General features: G+C 39.4%; 1 protein-coding gene across 2 annotated transcripts in view; it reads right to left on the reverse strand.

The window, feature by feature from the left end:
• The window catches only part of ELP1 (elongator acetyltransferase complex subunit 1), a 69,897-nt gene that overhangs the window by 25,408 nt on the left and 24,638 nt on the right, over positions 1 to 19,851 (reverse strand). For both annotated transcript variants that reach the window (XM_049896272.1, XM_049896273.1), the window contains exons 13-28: positions 19,568 to 19,667; positions 18,037 to 18,219; positions 15,270 to 15,376; positions 14,839 to 14,942; positions 13,389 to 13,442; positions 13,190 to 13,295; positions 12,225 to 12,340; positions 11,950 to 12,023; positions 11,165 to 11,243; positions 10,992 to 11,071; positions 7,726 to 7,863; positions 7,443 to 7,528; positions 6,994 to 7,142; positions 5,198 to 5,321; positions 4,173 to 4,270; positions 2,360 to 2,561 (exon numbers count right to left, since the gene is read on the reverse strand). In XM_049896272.1, the coding sequence (XP_049752229.1) occupies positions 2,360 to 2,561; positions 4,173 to 4,270; positions 5,198 to 5,321; positions 6,994 to 7,142; positions 7,443 to 7,528; positions 7,726 to 7,863; positions 10,992 to 11,071; positions 11,165 to 11,243; positions 11,950 to 12,023; positions 12,225 to 12,340; positions 13,190 to 13,295; positions 13,389 to 13,442; positions 14,839 to 14,942; positions 15,270 to 15,376; positions 18,037 to 18,219; positions 19,568 to 19,667 (1,800 nt within the window). The remainder of the gene's footprint in view (positions 1 to 2,359; positions 2,562 to 4,172; positions 4,271 to 5,197; positions 5,322 to 6,993; positions 7,143 to 7,442; positions 7,529 to 7,725; positions 7,864 to 10,991; positions 11,072 to 11,164; positions 11,244 to 11,949; positions 12,024 to 12,224; positions 12,341 to 13,189; positions 13,296 to 13,388; positions 13,443 to 14,838; positions 14,943 to 15,269; positions 15,377 to 18,036; positions 18,220 to 19,567; positions 19,668 to 19,851) is intronic.

The following is a 19,851-nucleotide window of genomic DNA, read 5'->3' on the forward strand; positions in this document are numbered from 1 at the left end:
TATTAACTCTGTTCCAGGTACTATTTTAAGAGCTTTATGTGTATTTAATACTTCCTACAACTCTACTGCATTGAGCAAATCTGTGTCAAAAGACCTCAGGTGTTAAAAAGCAAATATGTCACTTTGAGGACTAAGGTGTGCCTGACCCAAGCCATGGTATTTTCAATCGCTTCATATGCAGGCAAAAACGGGGCAATGGATAAGGAAGACCAAAGAATTGATGCCTTTGAATTATGGTTTGGTGAAGAATATTGAAAATACCATGGACTGCCAGAAGAATGAACAAATCTGTCTTGGAAGAAGTACTGCCATAATGCTCCTTAGAAGGGAGGATGGCAAGACTTCATTTCATGTACTTTGTACATGTCATCGGTAGAGACAAGTCCCTGGAGAGTGCTATCATGATTGGTAACGTAGTGGGTCAGTGAAAAAGAGGACCCTCAATGAGATGGATTGACACAGTGGCTACAACGATGGGCTCAAGCATAGCAACAATGGGTTCAAGCATAGCAATGATTTTGAGGATGGTGCAGGACCAGGCAGTGTTTTGTTCTGTGGTACACAGGGTCACTATGGGTTGTAATTGACTTGATGGCATCTATCAACAACAACAATCCTATTGCTATTATCATTCCCATTTTAAAGATGTGGCTACTGAGATACAGAAAAGTAACTTGCTTAATAGTCCATAGCTAACACATGAGGGAGGCTGAATTCAAACCCAGGCGATCTGCCTTCATAGACCATGCTCTTAACCAGCAAATATAAATTAGATATAGGTGTTTGAATTTTTTAAGTTTGATATTTTCTACAAGACAATTATTCTGAACTCTTTAATAAGTCCTGTCATGGAACAACAAAGACAAGGGCAGGGGGGCTGTTCTAGGTTAAAACAAGTACAACAACCACCAAATGCAAACATGAATCTTGACGATTTTTAGGGAGGGGTAGGGACTACCCACAAAAGACATTTCTGGGCAATTGAGGAAATTTCAATTTGGGCATTAGATAACATTATGGAACTATTGTTAATATTGTCAGGTTTGATTAGTAGTATTGTGGTTAAGAGAATATCCTTAATCTGAGGAGATACAAGCTTAAGAAGTCAGGGGTGAAATATCATTAGATCTGCAACTTACTTTCAAACAGTTCATCCAAAAAAAGAAAAAGTGTGTGTGTGTGTATGTGTGTGTACATGCAGAAAAAGAGGGAGAGGAGAAAAATATAAAGCAAATGGGGTCAGATTTAATTGGAAATTGTGTATGGGTAGTCATTATATTTCTCTCTCGGCTTTTCTGTAGATTTGAAATTATTTAAAATAAAAAGTTGAAGGATAGAAAGCTTTTATCTAATACAATTTTTTAAAGTTCAGGATTTTAAGGTAGTTTAAAATACTTGAGTATTACAAGGCCAGACATGTTATTAGATGGAAAAGGGTGAATTACAGAGTAACAGCTGAGCATGACTTAAGCACAGCTCTGATCTCTAGGTGTTGCTAACAGCATTTCCTTCTCACTGAGGGTGTTCAGAGTGTAAAGAATGTCACAGACCTTTCTCTAGACTGTTGTGACAAAGCAGGCCTCCTTCCTGCAGCTTCTCCTTGTGCCTTAGGCACTGCCGAGAGGGTCAGGGCCCCTACTTAGCTCTTCTCATAGGTGGTCCTGAACCTTCCTCCACTCCATGGAATAAGACTCTGGTAGCAGTCTCCCCTGTGGTACAGGCAATCCCTAGACCCTAAAGCAGCTAGCTTTCTGACTGTTCAAACATTTGGCCTTTTCTTCCACCTCACTCTGACAACTGCTATTGTTGTTTCCTTTCCCAAATGGCCCACTGCCAAATTCTTACAGGGCACATGGCCACCCGGCTACACTTTTCTAGGTGTGGCCATATGATGTACATTTCGGCACATGAGATGACAGTGGAAGTGAGAGTGTAACTTCTAGGTCATTTCCAACTTAAAGAGAAGTGTTCTCCCAGGATTCTGGCTTTTTCCCTCTCTCCCAACGGCTGGCGTGCAGACGTGAAGATAACCCAGTTACAACCATGAAGACAAGTACAATGCTATGAGCCGGAAGAGCGACACAATGGAAGGTCTCTGAATGACCTCAAAGCAATGCCCAGGCAGCTTAGATCTATCAGTCTTTACATGAGGAAAAAATAAACTTTCTTTATTATGCCATTGCACTTCTGGGCTTCTTTGTTGTAGCAGCTTAACCTTTACCCTCATTAATACCATTCTAAATTAATTTTTATCAGTGAGTATGAGACTCTCAAGCTATGCCGCCCTAAATCTGCAAAGCTGTCAAACAAAACAAAGAAACAAAGCTTTTTGAAAAAGTAGACAAATAAAACAGTTTACCTGCCAGAGTCCTGCCAAGGCCAGCCAGCTGGCCTTTGGTAAAGTTAAGCTGGGCAGCCATGCAGAGGGCTTGCTGCCAGCTGCCACAGGCCAAAAAGGCCTCTAGCGCTTTCTCGTGAGCGCCACAGCGGGCAAACACGAGCCCTGCTGGTTCATGGAGATGCTCCTGCATCAGATGCTCCCCATAAGCAACACTGATATCCTGTGATAAGAGGAAACTTAGGGTTAGTGAGGAAATGTGAGAATCGTTTCATTAAAGCTCCAGTGGAGGCGGCACCTCAGCAATTACACTTGAAACTTTACTGGATAACTTTGGAAAATCCTGTGATTTAGTTAGTCCAATCATTCTTTCATTCAAAATCTTACTGAGGACGTGTCATTTGGTCACTAAACAAATGATTACACAATACTTATGTATGTGCTAGTCTGAGCATATTTACAGGAATGCAAAACAACAACAAAACAACCAACCAACCAACAAGAACAATCACAAAGTCCCTGCTCTTGTAGTGACAAAGATCAGACTTGTAAGTACAATATGGTTTATGACATAATGGTAGATAGTGTTAAGTGGACAGAGAGCAATGGCAGTGCCATTTCAGAGGGCTGTCAGGAAACCGATCTCTGAGGAGAATGACAAGAACAAGCCATGTGAGGAGTCAGAGTACACTCTAGGCAAAGTGAGGCTGGCACTGAGGCTATAAGGCTATAAGTGTACATGGTAGGTCTGAGGTAAAACAAGGCTGGTGTGGTTGGATCAGAGAGCAAGGGATAGCAGAGTAGAGAGGGAGAACAGGGGGTAGCTGTTGGTCAAACACTGCATTCCGAGGCTCAGTGCTAGCCAGGGACACAGAGGAATACAATGTGGTGCACCTGCCCTTAGGGATCTCAGAACCTGGGGGGGCGGGGGCGGGGGAACAAATCAGTAAGCTGGCAGTGTGCTCCTCTGTGTGATAAACGTGATCAAGGTAAGAAATAGGTCCTCAGGGAGCTCAGAGTTTGGCATCTAGTCCAGGAATGGCTCTCTAGACAGACAAGTGGGGCTAAAGGAAGGGGAAGGTACAGAGGGCAGAGGCCCCACAGGCTGTAAGGCATTTGTGGAACTAACTACGAGGGGCCTGGAGTGTGGGAGAGTGGCAGATGCTGATGCTAAAGAAGCAGGCAGGGGGGCTGGCTCACAGAAAAACATGTGGCATTTACAAAAGAATTGAAAATGGCATAGTGATGGCACAAAAGAGTAGTGGCGAGCGGTTGGCATGGGCTCTGTGGTTAGAAAGCCCAGGCTAGCGCCCCATGTCTGCCACTTCAGAGCTCCAGTACGTTGTTTCCTTACCTGTTAAGTGTGGGCAACACCCTCTCAGGTTGTTGTTATGAGGATTACATAATACATTTAACTTACAAGCGAGGCATCTGGCATATGAGAAGCGCTCAATAAGTGTTCGTTAAACAAAAAAAAAAAAAGGAAAACTTTATCCCTTTATCCTGAAATATATGGAAAGGTCTGCATTTTTTAGAACACTCAGTCATGCAGCAGTGAGGCTGGGCTGGAGGAGGCAGCGGAATGGAAGCAGGGAAACCCACGCGGAAGCTGCTGTAGTATCCTGGATGAGGAATCAGGGACAAGTCCTAGGTTTCGGGCAGGGGCAATTTCTTTAGAAAAGGACAGGATCATTCTCCCAAATAAGAAACTCAAGGTGGGGCTAATTAATTTTAACACAAACCTTGAAAACAAGGACAGTGTTACGGACTTAGACTTCTCACCACCTTCCAGCTAATGCACAAAGCAAAGCCAGGATGAGCCCATCTCACACACCTTGTACTGCTGCGAGTCTGGTGGGTATAACTTCAGAGCTTTGTTATATAAGTTTTTATCTTTTATTAAGTTTAAGCATTCTGGGAAGTACTCAGGTCCTGTAGGAATAAGATGCATACAAACATAGGTTCAGACTTTGGAAGCACAATGGATTTCATTTATACCAACAGTCCTCAAAAAAAAAAAAACCAACAAGGAGTCTTTTTAAGACCTATAGAATCAGAGTTTCTGGAGAAGGGAAGCCAGGAATTTGAACTTTTAACAAGCACCAGTGGAAATTCTGAGAAGCACTAATTGGGATTAGTGTTCCATTTAAAAGAAATTCTTTCTATACTATCCCTGACAAATAACTATTTAGTCCACTATTTTCTCAACCTCCTTGAAAAGAGTCACCTGGGTGGGGGTGCTTATTAAACACCCACACTCCTGAGTCCTCTCCCAGACCAACTCAATCAGATTATCCAGGGAAGCTGGAAGCCAAGTGCTTACCAAGCACCTCAAGGGGTTCTTCCCTGTCCCTGTTTCTGTCTCAGGAAAGAATCATAGCAGCTGAAGCCACAGGTTTCAGCACGGGACAGATAAAACAGGAGGGAAGCAAAATGACGGCCACTGTACTTATTCTACTCCATCAATGCCAATGAAACTGTGCCTTCAGGGCACTGGGTGGTGGGCAGCGCCACTCACTTCAGACAAGCTGTGGTTTCCCTCAGGTTGCAAACACCACGAGATGAGTTACATTATCAGCCAGTTTTGATTTTGAGACAATAAAGTCAATTTAGGAGGTGATCATTCTTAATCCAAAAAAGATGTGCTTTATTTTTTAGCTAGGGAGCTCCTTCATTCTTTAAAAGTAGTTTGCTATACACTTTTCAGAATACATGATAAAAGAAGGTGCACATACACACCAAGTTTTTGGGAGCAGAAACTAAACAGTTTCTGTCTAAACTAACATTTTATTTATACCTCGCTTAGTTCCGAAGAAGATGTGAAGCCGAAATAAACACACTAACCCTCATCACACTCACCGCATTTGCTGAGGTGGCCAATGGCTTTTTCGTACCGTTTCAAGTGTTTGTCTATAGTGAACCGCCGATAATTAGTTTCCATTTTCTTAAGTGAATTAAGAAATGGAAGATATTCTTTGGGATCCTAAGAAGATAAAACAATAAGCTGAACTTACTGTGTGTAATTATGTTTACATATAAAAATATTTAATTTGCAGCAATAGATCCAAAACTATATAACTTTAAACTTATATTAATACAGTAATTACATATTATATAGTACATAAAATGAAACTATATAAAAAGTTTTTGGCAAAAATGCGTCAAGATACGAGTATTATTTTCACTTAGAATAAAAACTAATTCTTTAAGTCTCACAATAGCCATATATTTCATAGGCTAATAAGGAAAAAAGGTTCCAATCTAGCAGACATTCAATAAATGCATCCTGGTTTTTCCTAAAAGTGTAAGGCATTGTGCTTGATGCTGTTTTCGTGACTTTTCATGCCCACCATTTGCAAAGGCCAAAAGTGTTAAAATAGGTAAAATTATACTGAATTGGACACAAAACTTTGATTCACCGCCAACCAAGTATTAATTGGACTTGATCATCTTCAGCTCTGTGGGCACGTCCTGTAAGACAATTCTTTTTCTTCTTAAAGAAATATGCTTCCTGTTTTCAATGCAATTTCACTGGGCATACAAGTGAATATATACAAGAATAATACAGGGAAAAAAGATAAGACAGTAAATAATTAAATGCTCATGGATGTTATATGGGAGAAAAATGTGGGCTAGAATATTCAATCAACCAACACTGAGTAAGAATTTGATGTGTACAAAGAGTGAAACACAACCTTTAACCTTTAGGAAACTTGCAGCCTAGTAGAAGAGACAGACCATGGTACACAGGGTAGGTGTTGGGTGCAATGGAAGCACATACGAGGTCCGACTAGTCTAGTGCCTCAGTGGTGGGCAGAAGGCAACCATGGCTTACTGGGAAGATGCCACCTCAGCCAAGATGCAGATGAGTAGGAATTAGCCAGGTGAATGAGGAGGGCAAGAGTGGTGGAGGCCCAGGAGAGGCAAAAGTAATGCCAGCTGCAAAGGCATGTGGGGTTGGTGGGCGGGGGAGGAAATAAAAAGCTTTTCTCTGCGGGCAGAAAAAGTATAATATGAAGAGATGAGAATGTAGAGATGCACAGTGGCTGGATCATGAAACAGTTTTTAAGTAATATTACGGTTTCTGAACTTTATGCTAGGGACAATGGGGAGCCCAAGAAGGATTTTAAGCCAAGGAATAAAGAATCAGATTTTCCTTTTTGGAAAGAGAACTCTGGCAACGGTAAAGAAGGGACAGATAGGGGACAAGACTGGCCAGAAAAAAGAGCAGACCAATAGTGCTGAAGTTTTTGACTGCGTGGGGCACACTAAGGTAGGACAAGAGACTCTGAACCTTTCTATCCCCGGTGTTTCCACTTTCCATTGGAAAAAAAGAGCTCAATTATAAAGAGCCGGGGCAAAACATATGAATCCTTTGTTGTATTTCCACTATACAAGAAGAATTAGTTCATACACATGCCTATAATCTTAACAAATCACCAAGAAATCTTAGTTGACTTATGCAACCTAGCAATCATAAAAGTTTGACACAATGAGGCTTAGGAGCAGGGCCCTGGAGAACTACAGATCTGCCCCTAGTCTGGTTCTCAGGGTGTAACATCAGGCAAGCTACTGACCTCTTAGGAGCTGGGCTTCATACAGCCATGACATATAAACAAAAACCAAAAAGATGTAAAAGTAATAACTCCACATACCTTCTGTGACTTCTCAGCTACCATGAGGACCAAATCGAAGTCATAGGTCCCAAGAGAATGATCATATAATTCATTAACGTCTACCAGAAGCAGCAAATATTTTAGGGCCTCTTCTGCACTCACAGCATCAGGAACAGATGGGGCATTTCCTGTTAGCGTTTAAGAAAACAAAACATTTGAGGAAAAAACCACGTATTTAGCAACAAAACTGAAAAAACAAAACGGTAAATTTTCTTGACAGAACGGGGTACCAAATGAATATATATTTTTCATTCTTTTGTACATGTTTTGTAGGAGAGCACTCAAAAAGTCTCATGTTAAAATGGCGGCCGAAAGGCCACATGTTAAATCTGTGATGGGGCAATGACATGGCAATGGGGATGGTCCTGGTGAACATGATCTCCAGAGTTTAGGTCACTTTTAAACAGTCTCTGTGAAGGGGTCTCTACCTTGAAGCTTGTGTACCTTCTGTAGCACAACTTCCAGTTCTGGGGTGGTTTTCTTCACATGAGAGGTGAGTATTGACAGGCAGTACCTGAAGTAATAAGTGAAAAATGCCAGCATGAGAAAGATGAATAAGCTGAATGAAGCACAACTATGAAAACCAAAACCCAAACCCACTGCCGTCGAGTCGATTCCGACTCATAGCGACCTATACGTGCACAACTATATATATGCACAACTATACATGTCTGTTATTTACAAGATGCCAACTAACGACAGTTTACATACTTGTGAGGATTTATGTTCTCCATGGCTGCTCTCAGGGTGTCACAGATAAGGTCTACATTTTTCCCATCAGGATCCCTGGGCAGCTGAACACTGGTGGAGACGGGTGGAGGGTACATGGTCTTTGTAACATCTTCTTCCCTAAGAACAGGTGTGTATTAAACAGTCACTAATTGAACATGTGCCCCAGTTATCAAACTACTAACATATACCTAGGAGTACCAATGAGACAGTACCAGTACGACTGGCTGTTGGAAAACACCACTTAGTTGTAAAAATATTCATACATGGTGGAAAAGTGAAAAGTTTATGACTAACTTTTAAATCTCAGTCTGAATGCTTAGCAGTTCATCACACAAAGAAGTGAATCATGCAAATTGTACTGAATTCTAAGTGATAAAAACTTCAGGACTCAGTTGTCAAATTTTGCTATATTACTTGTACTTTTAAAAAATCACATCAGTTTACAGAAAGTCTGGGAGTTTCTTATAAAAACTAAACCAAGTAATTCATTCCTAAGTATGCATTCAAGATAAATGAAGGCGTGTTCACCAAAGACTTGTATGATAATGTCCACAGAAGCTTTATTCCTATTAAGCTCAAAGTGGGTATAGTCCAGGTGTCCATTAATGGGGGGCTGAATAAACTGTGGTATATTTACATAACGGCATACCACTGAGGAATAAAACCAGGTGAACTAGTGATACACGCACCAGCATGATGATTCTCAAAGCATTATGCTCAGTGAAAGAAGCTCTATTTATACACAAAAATAAACACTGTATGGCTCCATTTACATGAAGTGCTAGAACAGGCAAAACTGATCTATGATGAAAAACTCAGACAGCAGTTGCCTGAGGTGTAGACAGGGACTGACTGAGAAAGGACCTGAGGAAACATTCTGAGTTGAAAGAAATGTTCTCTATCTTGAGAGGGTTTGGGGCCACATGGAATTACATATTTATCAAAACTCAACGAATGGTACACTTATGATTTGTACATTTCATTTCAGATAAACTTTACCTTAAAAACAAAAAACTCCATACACCAAGGATGCAATCTAGTTCATGCTATGAAAGGCGGTAAAGTGGACTCTTGCCCACAGTTGAGTTTGAAATACAGCTAAAAACAAGATGAATGGATGGATGGACAGATAGCAGAGAGGGAATAAGCAAAGAGAGCAGAATATGAACTGCAGAATCCAGCTACTGGGTACCATATGACTACTGCACAACTGTCTCAACTTTTCGGTATTTTTAAAAATTTTCATTAAAAAGTTGGAAAACAATCATGTCAGAGAAAGACACCATATGATTTCCATCTCCCAAGGAAAACAAAGTTGTTTTTTTTAAAAGCAAATAGTTTCACATGCATACCTAAAATTAAGTAATCAAATAACATCAAATAATAATTCTGAATGACATTTTTTAAAGTCAGTTTTTAAACAGGTTGTTTTTAATTTCAGTTGGATATGTTGTAATATTGCCCATCTCATTTCTTATTCGGGTTATTTGCTTCCTCTCCTGTTTTTCTTTTGTCAGTTTGCCCAATGGTTTATCAATTTTGTTAATTTTTTCAAAGAACCAGCTTTGGTCTTGTTAACTCTTTCAACTGTTTTTCTGTTTTCTATTTCATTTAGTTCTACTCTAAGTTTTATTATTTCCTTTCTTCTAGTGCCTGAGGGTTTCCTTCTCTCTATCTGTTCAAGTTGTAGGGATAATTCTTTGATTTGGGCCCTTTCTTCTTTTTGGATGTGTGCATTTATTGAAATAAATTGACCTATGAGTGCTGCTTTTGCTGTGTACCAAAGGTTCTGACAGAAGTATTTTCATTCTCATTGGATTCTATGAATTTCTTTATTACATCCTTAATGTCTTCTATAACCCAGTCTTTTTTGAGCAGTGTATTGTTCAGTTTCCAAGTGTTTGATTTCTTTTCCCTGCTTTTTCTGTTATTGATTTCCACTTTTATGGCCTATGGTCAGAGAAGATGCTTTGTAGTATTTCAATGTTTTGGATTCTGCTAAAGCTTGCTTTATGACCTACCATGTGGTCTATTCTAGAGAATGTTCCATGTGCACTAGAAAAGAAAGTATAGTTGGTTGCCGTTGGGTGGAGTGTCCTGTATATGTCTATGAGGTCAAGTTGGTTGACTGCGGCATTTAGATCTTTGGTGTCTTTATTGAGCTTCTTTCTGGATGTCCTGTCCTTCACCAAAAGCAGTGTGTTGAAGTCTCCTACTATAATTGTGGAGCTGTCGATCTCATTTTTCAATGCCATTAAGAGTTTATGTACCTTGCAGCCCTGTCATTGGGTGCATAAATATTTAATATGGTTATATCCTCCTGGCATATTGTCCTTTTAATCATTATATAGTGTCCTTCCTTACCCTTTGTGGTGGATTTAACTTTAAAGTCTATTTTGTCAGAAATTAATTTCCATCCTTTGAGTTTTAGTTTGTTTGTGTCTCTAAGTCTAAGGTGTGTCTCTTGTAGGCAGCATATAGACAGATTATATTTTTTTATCCATTCTGCCACTCTCTGTGTCTTTATAGGTACATTTAGTCCATTTACATTCAGCGTAATTATGGATAGGTATGAGTTTAGTGCTGACATTCTGATGTCTTTTTTTGTATGTTGTTGACAGTTTCTTTTTCCCACTTAATTTTTGGTGCTGAGTAATTTATCTTTATATGTTGTCTTTTCCTCTTATTTGTTGCTGTTGATTTTGTTTCTACTCTCTATTTTTTTCTTGTATTTTATTATGATGAGCAGGATAGTCTCCTTTGTGGTTACCTTAACATTTACCCCTATTTTCCTAAGTTTAAACCTAACTTTTATATCTTTGTATCGCCTTGTCTTCCTCTCCATATGAAAGATTTATGACTACATTTCTTAGTCCCTCTTTATTATTTTAATGTTGTCTTCTTTTACATAATGACATTGCTGTTCCCTGTTTTGAGCGTTTTTTTTTTTATCTTGATTTATTTTTGTGGTTTCCCTGTCTGGGTTAATATCTGATTGCTTTATCCAATGTTCTAGTCTTGGGTTGATACCTGATATTATTGATTTTCTAAGAATAGACTGTCTTTAAAAGAGGGGACAAAAGGAAAAACCAGTACATTTGGCATCTAAAAGTTGTAGTATGAAAAAGTATACTGAATAGCCTAAGTAATTTTTCTTCTCTAGCTACTTACCTATTTGACTTCCTTAACCAGAAGAAAGAAAACTAGGGGTATTATTATACTCATGAAAAACTTAAAATACTTACTTCAATTCTGTGAAAAACAAATTAATATGATTTACAGAGTCTATCTGTTTTATGAAGGTTTCCACATTCTCAAGAAACACCTACCCAAAAAAAGAGTAAAAAACATTTTAGTTCAGATCACATTAGCTGAACTCTAAAGTGAGCTCAAGCATATGTCAGATCTAGAAAGTTACCTTAGGGTTATGATCATGAAGCAGATTCAGATTTATTCTTAATTTTCTCATGCACTCAAATGCTTCTTTAAACATAAGTCTGTGAGAAGAAAGGGAATGTTTTCATCATTATACAAACCAGTTATAATTAGATTATAGCTGAAATGCAAAAAAAAAAAAACAAAAAAAAACTACTACTGGGTTTCCACTCAAAACACAAACTGAAAATATTAGGTATCAAGTTCATTTAACTTCTTAAAAGTTGTGATTTAATCATCATAGGAGTCTGATGACTACATCCCCATTTACACAAAACAGAAATTCATTTAGTTTTTTAAGAAAATGTTAATGAAGATTTTTCTAATACTAAGTTTCCCCCCAAATAGATTCAGACAATGGATCATTTTCTTTCTTTGCGACAGCAGCTCAGCTTTTCTGATAGACCCCTCTGCAAATCTGCTAAGGGCCTTGGGCCTTCTGCCTGGAAAAATACACACAGGTACAGTTTAGTGTACAATTTCCCTGGGTTCATGAGCCATCTAAAGCCTTTACGGATCCCTTTATGGGTCTCTTTATAAAGCCCTGTTTTATATGACAAGTTTCACGATTCTTTCTGCTTATAATATCTACTACACATATAGTTATAAAATGAAACTATGAAGGAAAAAATATCTATGAGAATCTAATTGAAGACATACGTAATGAAGGTTTCTCAGAGTTTTAAGTTTTAAAAATTGTAAAAAAATTACTGCCTTCATATGTAAGTTGTAAAAACAAGTTAACTAGTTGTATAAATAGGCACTTACGTGTCCAACCACTTCCGAATCTGAGCTAACACCAAGGCTCGATGGTGAACAACTTCTAAATTTCCTCTTGGCATCTTAAAATAAAAAATTAAAAAACAAAAACATTTTACTTGGCTAGCATTCCTTTGTACAAAGTTAACAGAAACTGTAGCAAGGAAAGGCTTATAATAAATGATTATGAATGATTATAGACCTTAAAATACGTTCTGCAAGAATTCTATTTGGTATTGACTGACTGATGACAATCAGGAGGACAGCCTTAAAAAACCACTTACCTGTAATATGAGCTTTGTGTCCTGGGGCACGACAGTGACAATGCGTGAACCCCTCTCCACCTTCCGCAGTGTCTCTTCGTTAGACACATTACTGCTGCTCAGACCTGCTTGTAATGCTAAAGACAGCACACTGACTAAGCCTTAAGAATCACTATCATGACAAGCCACTCTCCATTAACCGTTGATGAAACTGCACATATTATGCAAAATAGAACAGAGCCATTAAGAGTCAGCTTCCTTTGCTCTCAGATTTGACCTCAGGACAGCTAGTCTTTCTATTAAACCTCGTCCCTAGGACCTGTCCTCTCAGAGTCCTCACGCATACTCACAAACACAACTTCTCAAATGATTTGGAAAAACGCAGGGAGGTTTGGGGCAGCTTCTCCATTTCTTAGCATATCAGTGCACTATAATCACATCAGAGGAAGACAGATTCCTAGTTTCCAAGACAGGAGCAAAGAAAGTAAGTGCATCCTTTAGAATAAAAAAGAAATATATATGCACACATATACAAAATGGGGTGTGGAAGAGAAGAAAAATGGAGCCAGCCAATTTCCTACAAACCAAGAGATAGATCCCTTCAGATGCTGGCCACAGAGGGTGGCCACAGTAAGAAAAGGGCGATTACACAGAAGTCAGAGCACACTGCCTGTTTGACATCTACATGGAACATTCCAATAAAAACTAGGTAAGTTATACAGTAAAATTTCCTGAAAATTTTTTGTTCAACTTTAGAATGTGCTGTTTAGGAAAAAAACTTTCTCTAGAAGTCTTGTTAGCTGGTGTAAATGGACTGAACTGAGATATGATATTGAGATTAGGGGCTAAGTAAGTAAAATTCAAAGGTTTTCTCTAGTTCTAGAACTTCATGATAATAAGACAAAGTAGGTAAAAAAAACTTAAAAGTCAAAGGACAAAAGATATTAGAAGAGGGACTGTTCCTATTTTACACACTAAAAACTTACTTTTAAACGAGGCATCTCTCAGGCACAAACACTGGCAGGTGTGGGAATGGGTAGTCAACAATAAAAATTCATCATATACTGCAAATGATGTGATGTTTGATGCAACCTGCAACCAGACAAGGGAGGTAAGGGGGAATTTAGCAATATTACTGGAGAAAACGCTGTGAAAAGGATATGGTGCCAAACCAAGCTTTTATACCTCAGTGTCATTGATGAAAAAGCGGTATCTGTCAGTCAGACCAAGGACACATTCCTACAAAGACACAAAATTAGAGTTACAAACAATTCTAATTCCAACTAATTGAACCTAACATTTCTATTAATTAGTTCTACTGCCCTTTGATTTCACATCTAGGTCCTTGGAGTCAAGACTGGATATAGATACTTAAAATGTGGTTGGTCCAATGCAGAAAGGCTTACGATGGCATCTAACCCACCAGCAACCCCCGTCATTTCTACCTCCTATACATATTTCAAGCAGCCCTGGTGGCTCAGTGGTTAAGAGCTCGGTTGCTAATCAAAAGGTCAGCAGTTTGAATACACCAGCTGCTCCTTGGAAACCCTATGGGGCAGTTCTACTTTGTCCTATAGGGTTGATGTGAGTTGGAATTGATTCAACGGCAGTGGGCTGGTTTTTTGGATGTATTATCTCAAATACATCCCTCTCCCACCCTAGCCATCTCCACCCCAGTCTCTTTGTTGGGTCCGCCTTCCACTTGTGCCTCGCTCTAACTCTCCACTGGACAGTCAGTATCATCTTTCCAAGCATGAAGCAGCCTATGCCACTCCACTGATAAAACTCATCAAGCACTTTCCAATCTTTTAAAAAATAATGATCCCAAAACCCTTCTACAGGCTATCGCTCCAGCCACACTACCTCCTTCCAGTCCTTAAATAAGCTGAGCTCTTTCCAAGTTCAAGGTGTTTACAGTTCCTTCCTCCTGGAACACTTTTCCTTTCTCAGAAACAGATCCTTCTCTTCCCTCAAATCTCAGCATACACCACCACTTTAGAGTAATCTCTCCGTAGCTACCATCCTCTAACTACCTCCTAAACACCTCACAATCCTCTACTGTTATACCCTATTCATTTCCTTTTCTCTTTTATCATAGGGGGTAATTATACCTACACTTATAGACTCTAAGTTCCAGAATAGCAGGAATGCCAGATATTTTGTTTTAAAATCACTATATCCTACCACCCACCACAATTATAGGCATTCTAGTATTTGTTGGATGATAATCTACTGGGTTATCATTTTTGAGATTTTATTTGTTGTTCTCAAAAGGTATTCAATAAAACCAACCTTGAATTTTCTGTACAACTAACAATAGAAGTTTGACAATTGCAGTTTCTTATTTTTGAACTTATTCCTCCAACGCAAGGAATAAACTAGCTACTACATTCCAGGCAATCTCTTAATCACACACAATATCTCATTTAGTTTTCCCCAAATCCTGAGACATGGGTATTAATCCTATTTTAAAGATGAAGAAAATGAAGCTCAGAAAAGGGAGATGCCTTGGCTTTAGTGGAGAGCCAGGGTCCTGACTTGGATCTTCCTCCAAAATCCATGCTCTCTACCTAACACCATCAGCCTCTGGGTAACTGCTTTAAGCCGTGACTTTTCCTGCCCTGTGTTCACTTACCTCTCCTGCAATCATGGCCAACTCTGTCTGCATACATGGGTAAGGAAACCGGACAGGAACTCCCCCAGGGTTCTTCCATGGTTCCACAGCCAGAGAAGGTGACTCTGCAGGATTGACAGATCTGGTTTCCAAAGAGCTGGTGTGCTCTTTCTGAAGAATTGTTAATGTCAGTACTTGCTAAAACATTTAATGTACAATTTAGATCACTTTCCAAATGTAACATGGAAACTCACTGTGCTATTTGAGTTCATTACAAAGGAAGACAGGGATAGGACACACTGGCTAATTCTACTCTACGGCAGGATTGTCCAGGGTAGTTAAAAGACCTAACAGTCAATGGTGCACTGACAAGATGCTCACAAGTTCATGTTCTTCAGAACTGAACATTTTTGTAAGTCATAAACATGCTTCCCTAACACTTTGATACTTACCCCAGAGGTATTTAAGTATCTGGCCATCAGCCAACTGCAATGCTACTGACTTGGTCTTGGAATTGCAACACAGACTGATTATAGCCCCATCCACCATCACAGATGAGCTGACAAAAGTTACAAAAGGGGGAGAGGAGTGTGAATAAACCGTTTTTCTCAGTAGTAGTGACATTTCACTGATTTTGCAAAACAGAAAAAGAAACAAGCAGTTTCCCTTTGATAGGATACATTGTTTATACTGGTTTGAAATAGATAGTCCAAAACCAAAGGGAAACTGCTTATTTCTGTGTACATATACGTGTGTACATATATGGTGTGTCTATGCATACACGCACACAAAGCTATGCATATATAGAACATACAGTATACTATACTATATACGTAAGGAGCCCTGGTGGTACAGTGGTTAAAATGAGCGACTGCCAAGCAAAAGGTTGGCAGTTCAAAAGCGCTAGCAGCTCCTCGGGAGAAAAACATGGCAGTCTGCTTCCGTAGAGACTTATAGTCTTGGAAAGGCTATGGGGTCGCTCGCTATGAGTTGGAATCACCTCTACGCAGTGGGTATGATTTTGGTTATACTATACACACACACACACACACACACACACACATACATATATACGCACACACATATAGGAGCCCTGGTGGCATAGTGATTAAGAGCTCACCTGCTAACTAAGGGTCAGCAGTCTGAATCCACCAGCCACTCCCTGGAACCCTATGGGGCAGTTCTGCTGTGTCATATAGAGTCTCTATGAGTTGGAATCAACTCAACGGCAACAGGTTTGGTTTTGGGTTTTATATATATACACACAGATAACTATTCCAAGCCAAAGCCTAGATAAATCAATTACCTATTGCGTGGCACGACTTCCCAGAAAACAATAAGCTAGTCATCTACATAATGAAGTCACTGCCCCTATTCTGGCAGCAACTTATTACAATGCCTTCATTAGACATGCATGGTACCAATATAATTTCTGTCTTCCTAGAATATACACTACATTAAATAAAGCAGTAAATCTGCTGGAAAATGAGCAGACTCAGGTTCTCTATTGCTACCCTATACATTCACAAGGCTCTGGGGATCTTCGTTCATAAGAAGAAGGGAATCTATTACTGCCATTACATTGTTCCCTGAGTCAATGGACAGAGAGCAGTGTCTCAAAGGAAGAGAACAAGGTAGTGATACGGGCAGATGGTGCCGATGGCAACAATTCAGAGTTTTTAACCAATCTACAAAAAAAAAAAAAAAAAAATTCTAAAAAATACAAAAAAATGGTTACTTTCTCTACAAATGCTCCAAATTTTGTGAGTACCCAATTATCTGTGAGGAGGTAAGAGAACAGACTCTGGCGCTAGACTGGCTTAGACTGGATCCTGGTTCCACCTGGCTGGTCTTGGGCAAGTTCCTAAACTGCTCTGTGCCTTCCTGGTCCCCTCTGTAAAACAAAGGTGCTAATAGGGTGTACTTCAAAGATATACTGTGAGAAACCAGTAGGTTAATCTATCTTAAGCAGAAGGGTACCTTTTACAAAGTATAAGCTACAGTAAGTGTAAGCTAATAGTAAATGTAAGCTAATAGCAATAAACTAATTGAGGAACTTTATATTCCTCAAAGACAATAATATTTTGTATTAACAAAATAGTTTTTTTGAGAAACAAAAGTGATGAGGTTGATGACTTTGAGTCAAAGCAGTAGAAATGTATTTTACGTTTTTTTTCTTCATTTGCTTTGGAGCATACAGGATGAAGCATCCAGCTTTTCCTTCTACAAGCTAGTGAGAAAGAATTTCAAATTGCATAATCTAGGCATTTCTTGTGTAAATCGCTGTTTTTCAAAATATAAACCCCTGGTTAACTCTGAGTGCTACATATTCTCTATGTATCTAGAACATATTCTGTATCCAGGTATATTTACAAAAAACTTCTTCAAAATATCATGAAGTATTATGAGTCACATATTAGGCATGAATGACTACATTTTAATGTTTTATGTACACAGTAAGGGAAGGTTCCTTATTTTGCAAAAAGGATTTACAGAATATAAATCTAACCAATAGGGGTTTAATTGCCAATGAGCCTAGGAATTAATATCTGTGTTCACCTAAGGTGCCAAGTCTTGACAGTGGAAAGCAGTGGAGTTTTCAAAGCTGGCCAAAGTAAATGCAACCTACTGTACAACAGGGATTGCATTACAGAGAAAAGCATTCATTAAATGAAAACCTGCGTGAAGTCAGGAATCAAAACAAAAACTCAAGTCCAGGATGCAGTGAAACTTCAGCAAAGAAAAAGAGAAGAGACCTTCCAGCAGCTGATGCAGTGAAGGGCCACACAGGACGGTGCAGAAGAGAGATGGCCAGAAGACACGTAAGTTACTACATCAAAATGAAACATATATCTAGAATTTCTTCCCAATGCGTTAGCTCATGAGAATTAGTTACTCTAATTACCCTTGGTATTATTAAAATCAATTCTAAGATCTAAAAATACCTCTGCCAGAATGTGTGTATATACTGAATTAAAACATTTAACAAATCTTAAAAATGTTTTACTTCATCTCTTGGTATCTGCCCTATTTTTCACCACTCTTTGGTGTATTTTTAGTCTGTGTCAACACGACACAAAACTAGACTTAAACCCTGTACTAAGTGTGTCTAACAAGACAGCTACTGCTCCTCAACCCTGCTCACTAGAAGCGAAAAAAGGCAAAAGTAAAATTTCATCTGTTTATTAACATGTGGAATACAGGGAAGCACTGTAGTACCTGACACTGAGCAGTCCTTGCTCCTCATCAGCCTCAGAAGGGGCCATAGTCAAATGGTGAATCAAAGACTGTGGGCTGGACGGACTGTGGCTTATGGCCAGGAACACATTTTCCTGAATCCAGGTGAGAAGACCAAGCTTCAGTGGGTTTACTTCTTGATCTTCATGAGTCTCAAACTGAATTCTGTTTGAAACATTGAAGAATATCCAAGACATGAGCAAAACGTTAAAAGCACTGAGATTTTCCTGAAAGAAAAGAAAAATGAGCCTCCTTCTAGATAGTCGACTTCCAATTATCAGAAGATAATGCCAAATACAGAAATTTCAAACACTTGGCTTAAGAATGCTTTCATATTTACTTGAAACTGAGTTTCTTTTATTCTGAGATGTCTAGATTTAAATTAAACACTTCAGGAAACTGACTACACAAGACAGTTATCCATCCTGTCCCTGTGCTAATTAATCCAGAGCCGGTCCGTTGTCACCACTTAACCAACATTCAAACCAGACTCCCGAAGATGGATCTCAACTGGATAGGTTCTTTTCTAAGTACCTCTCATCAAAGTAATTAGGTTGAGAGAGGGTTTCCCTGCCTCTAATGCCTGCCTTCTGTAGCATTTGTACACCTGACCAAGAGCACTGCTTTTGCCACCTCACTTAGGAACCCAAATGGCTACTCCTGCCTTTTAAATGAAGTGGCAAATCCTCAGCTTGTGCTGATGAAGGTCTATCACTACCCTGATCTTCCTACTCAACCAGCTCTCCCTAGACTCAGTTTCTCCACTCCGTTCAGCCCAGTCTTCTTACCACTCTGGATCACCCCATCTCTGCTTGTCATTAACACCTTCCTCCCCACCACACCCAATGTTTCCAATTCTTTGCCAACCCCAAATCTGTCCCTTCTTTAAAGATCAACATTAAGTATGTATCTCTATCATGAAACCTTCGCTGAATGAGTTGCAGTTACCCTTCTCTCAATTGCTAAAAAATGAAACTATATTCTAAACTACCTCATACTTTCTAGTTTGTATACAGTGTACCTGAGGTATTCAATTATCCCCAATCCTTGTGTTTTTTTCAGTGGGAAAATGCATTCTGATTTCTAACCTGGGACCCTCAAACCACAGCACTCAGAAGTCCAGGAGTTTGGTATGAGGTAAAGACAGAGGCTGCACTGGATCATCCATATGCTAACACCTATATATCCTCATTTATGTAAGGGAATGTAACTCTGCCCTACCATCTTCAGCTCCATCATTCCCACCTGATTTTCACTGGAGAAACAAGGGCTGTTATGGTGGGTTGTAAGCTGGCTAAGGACTTGGCCTCCCCGCCACCCAGCAGAACATATGGCATTCAGATATGCAAGGCAACTGGGTTCTCTAACCAGGCTGAAAAACAGGGCCCAGGTGCTGTGTCTGCTTCTTCTTCCACTCAGCAACAAGCACAGAATAGTAACAACTGACTCAATTTAGGACTCAATGCTGGCTTCTTCTGCTCCCAGAGCTCCAAGATGACCAAGTATAACCTACTTGTATCTCTTTTCCAGGTGAGGTATGCTAAGGGAAACTTTAAATCCATTTCCACCCACAGCTCCCAGTTTCACCGTAGGGTCTGCACATGGACTGTCACCTAGAAAACAGAAATGCAAATACTATTAGAGTAAATTATAAACGTTTAGTTCATATTGCACAAGGGGTTTTGCAATTAACAGGTTCTAGAAGGCAAATCATAGCAACTGATTTTGGCATCTAATTTGTCTCCACCCCCTCAAACGTCCACCGCTCGCCTCAAAGTTTCTCAGCTGTAATGAGTG

The sequence above is a fragment of the Elephas maximus genome, chromosome 9 (assembly GCF_024166365.1).
Source record: "Elephas maximus indicus isolate mEleMax1 chromosome 9, mEleMax1 primary haplotype, whole genome shotgun sequence".
NCBI lineage: Eukaryota > Metazoa > Chordata > Mammalia > Proboscidea > Elephantidae > Elephas > Elephas maximus.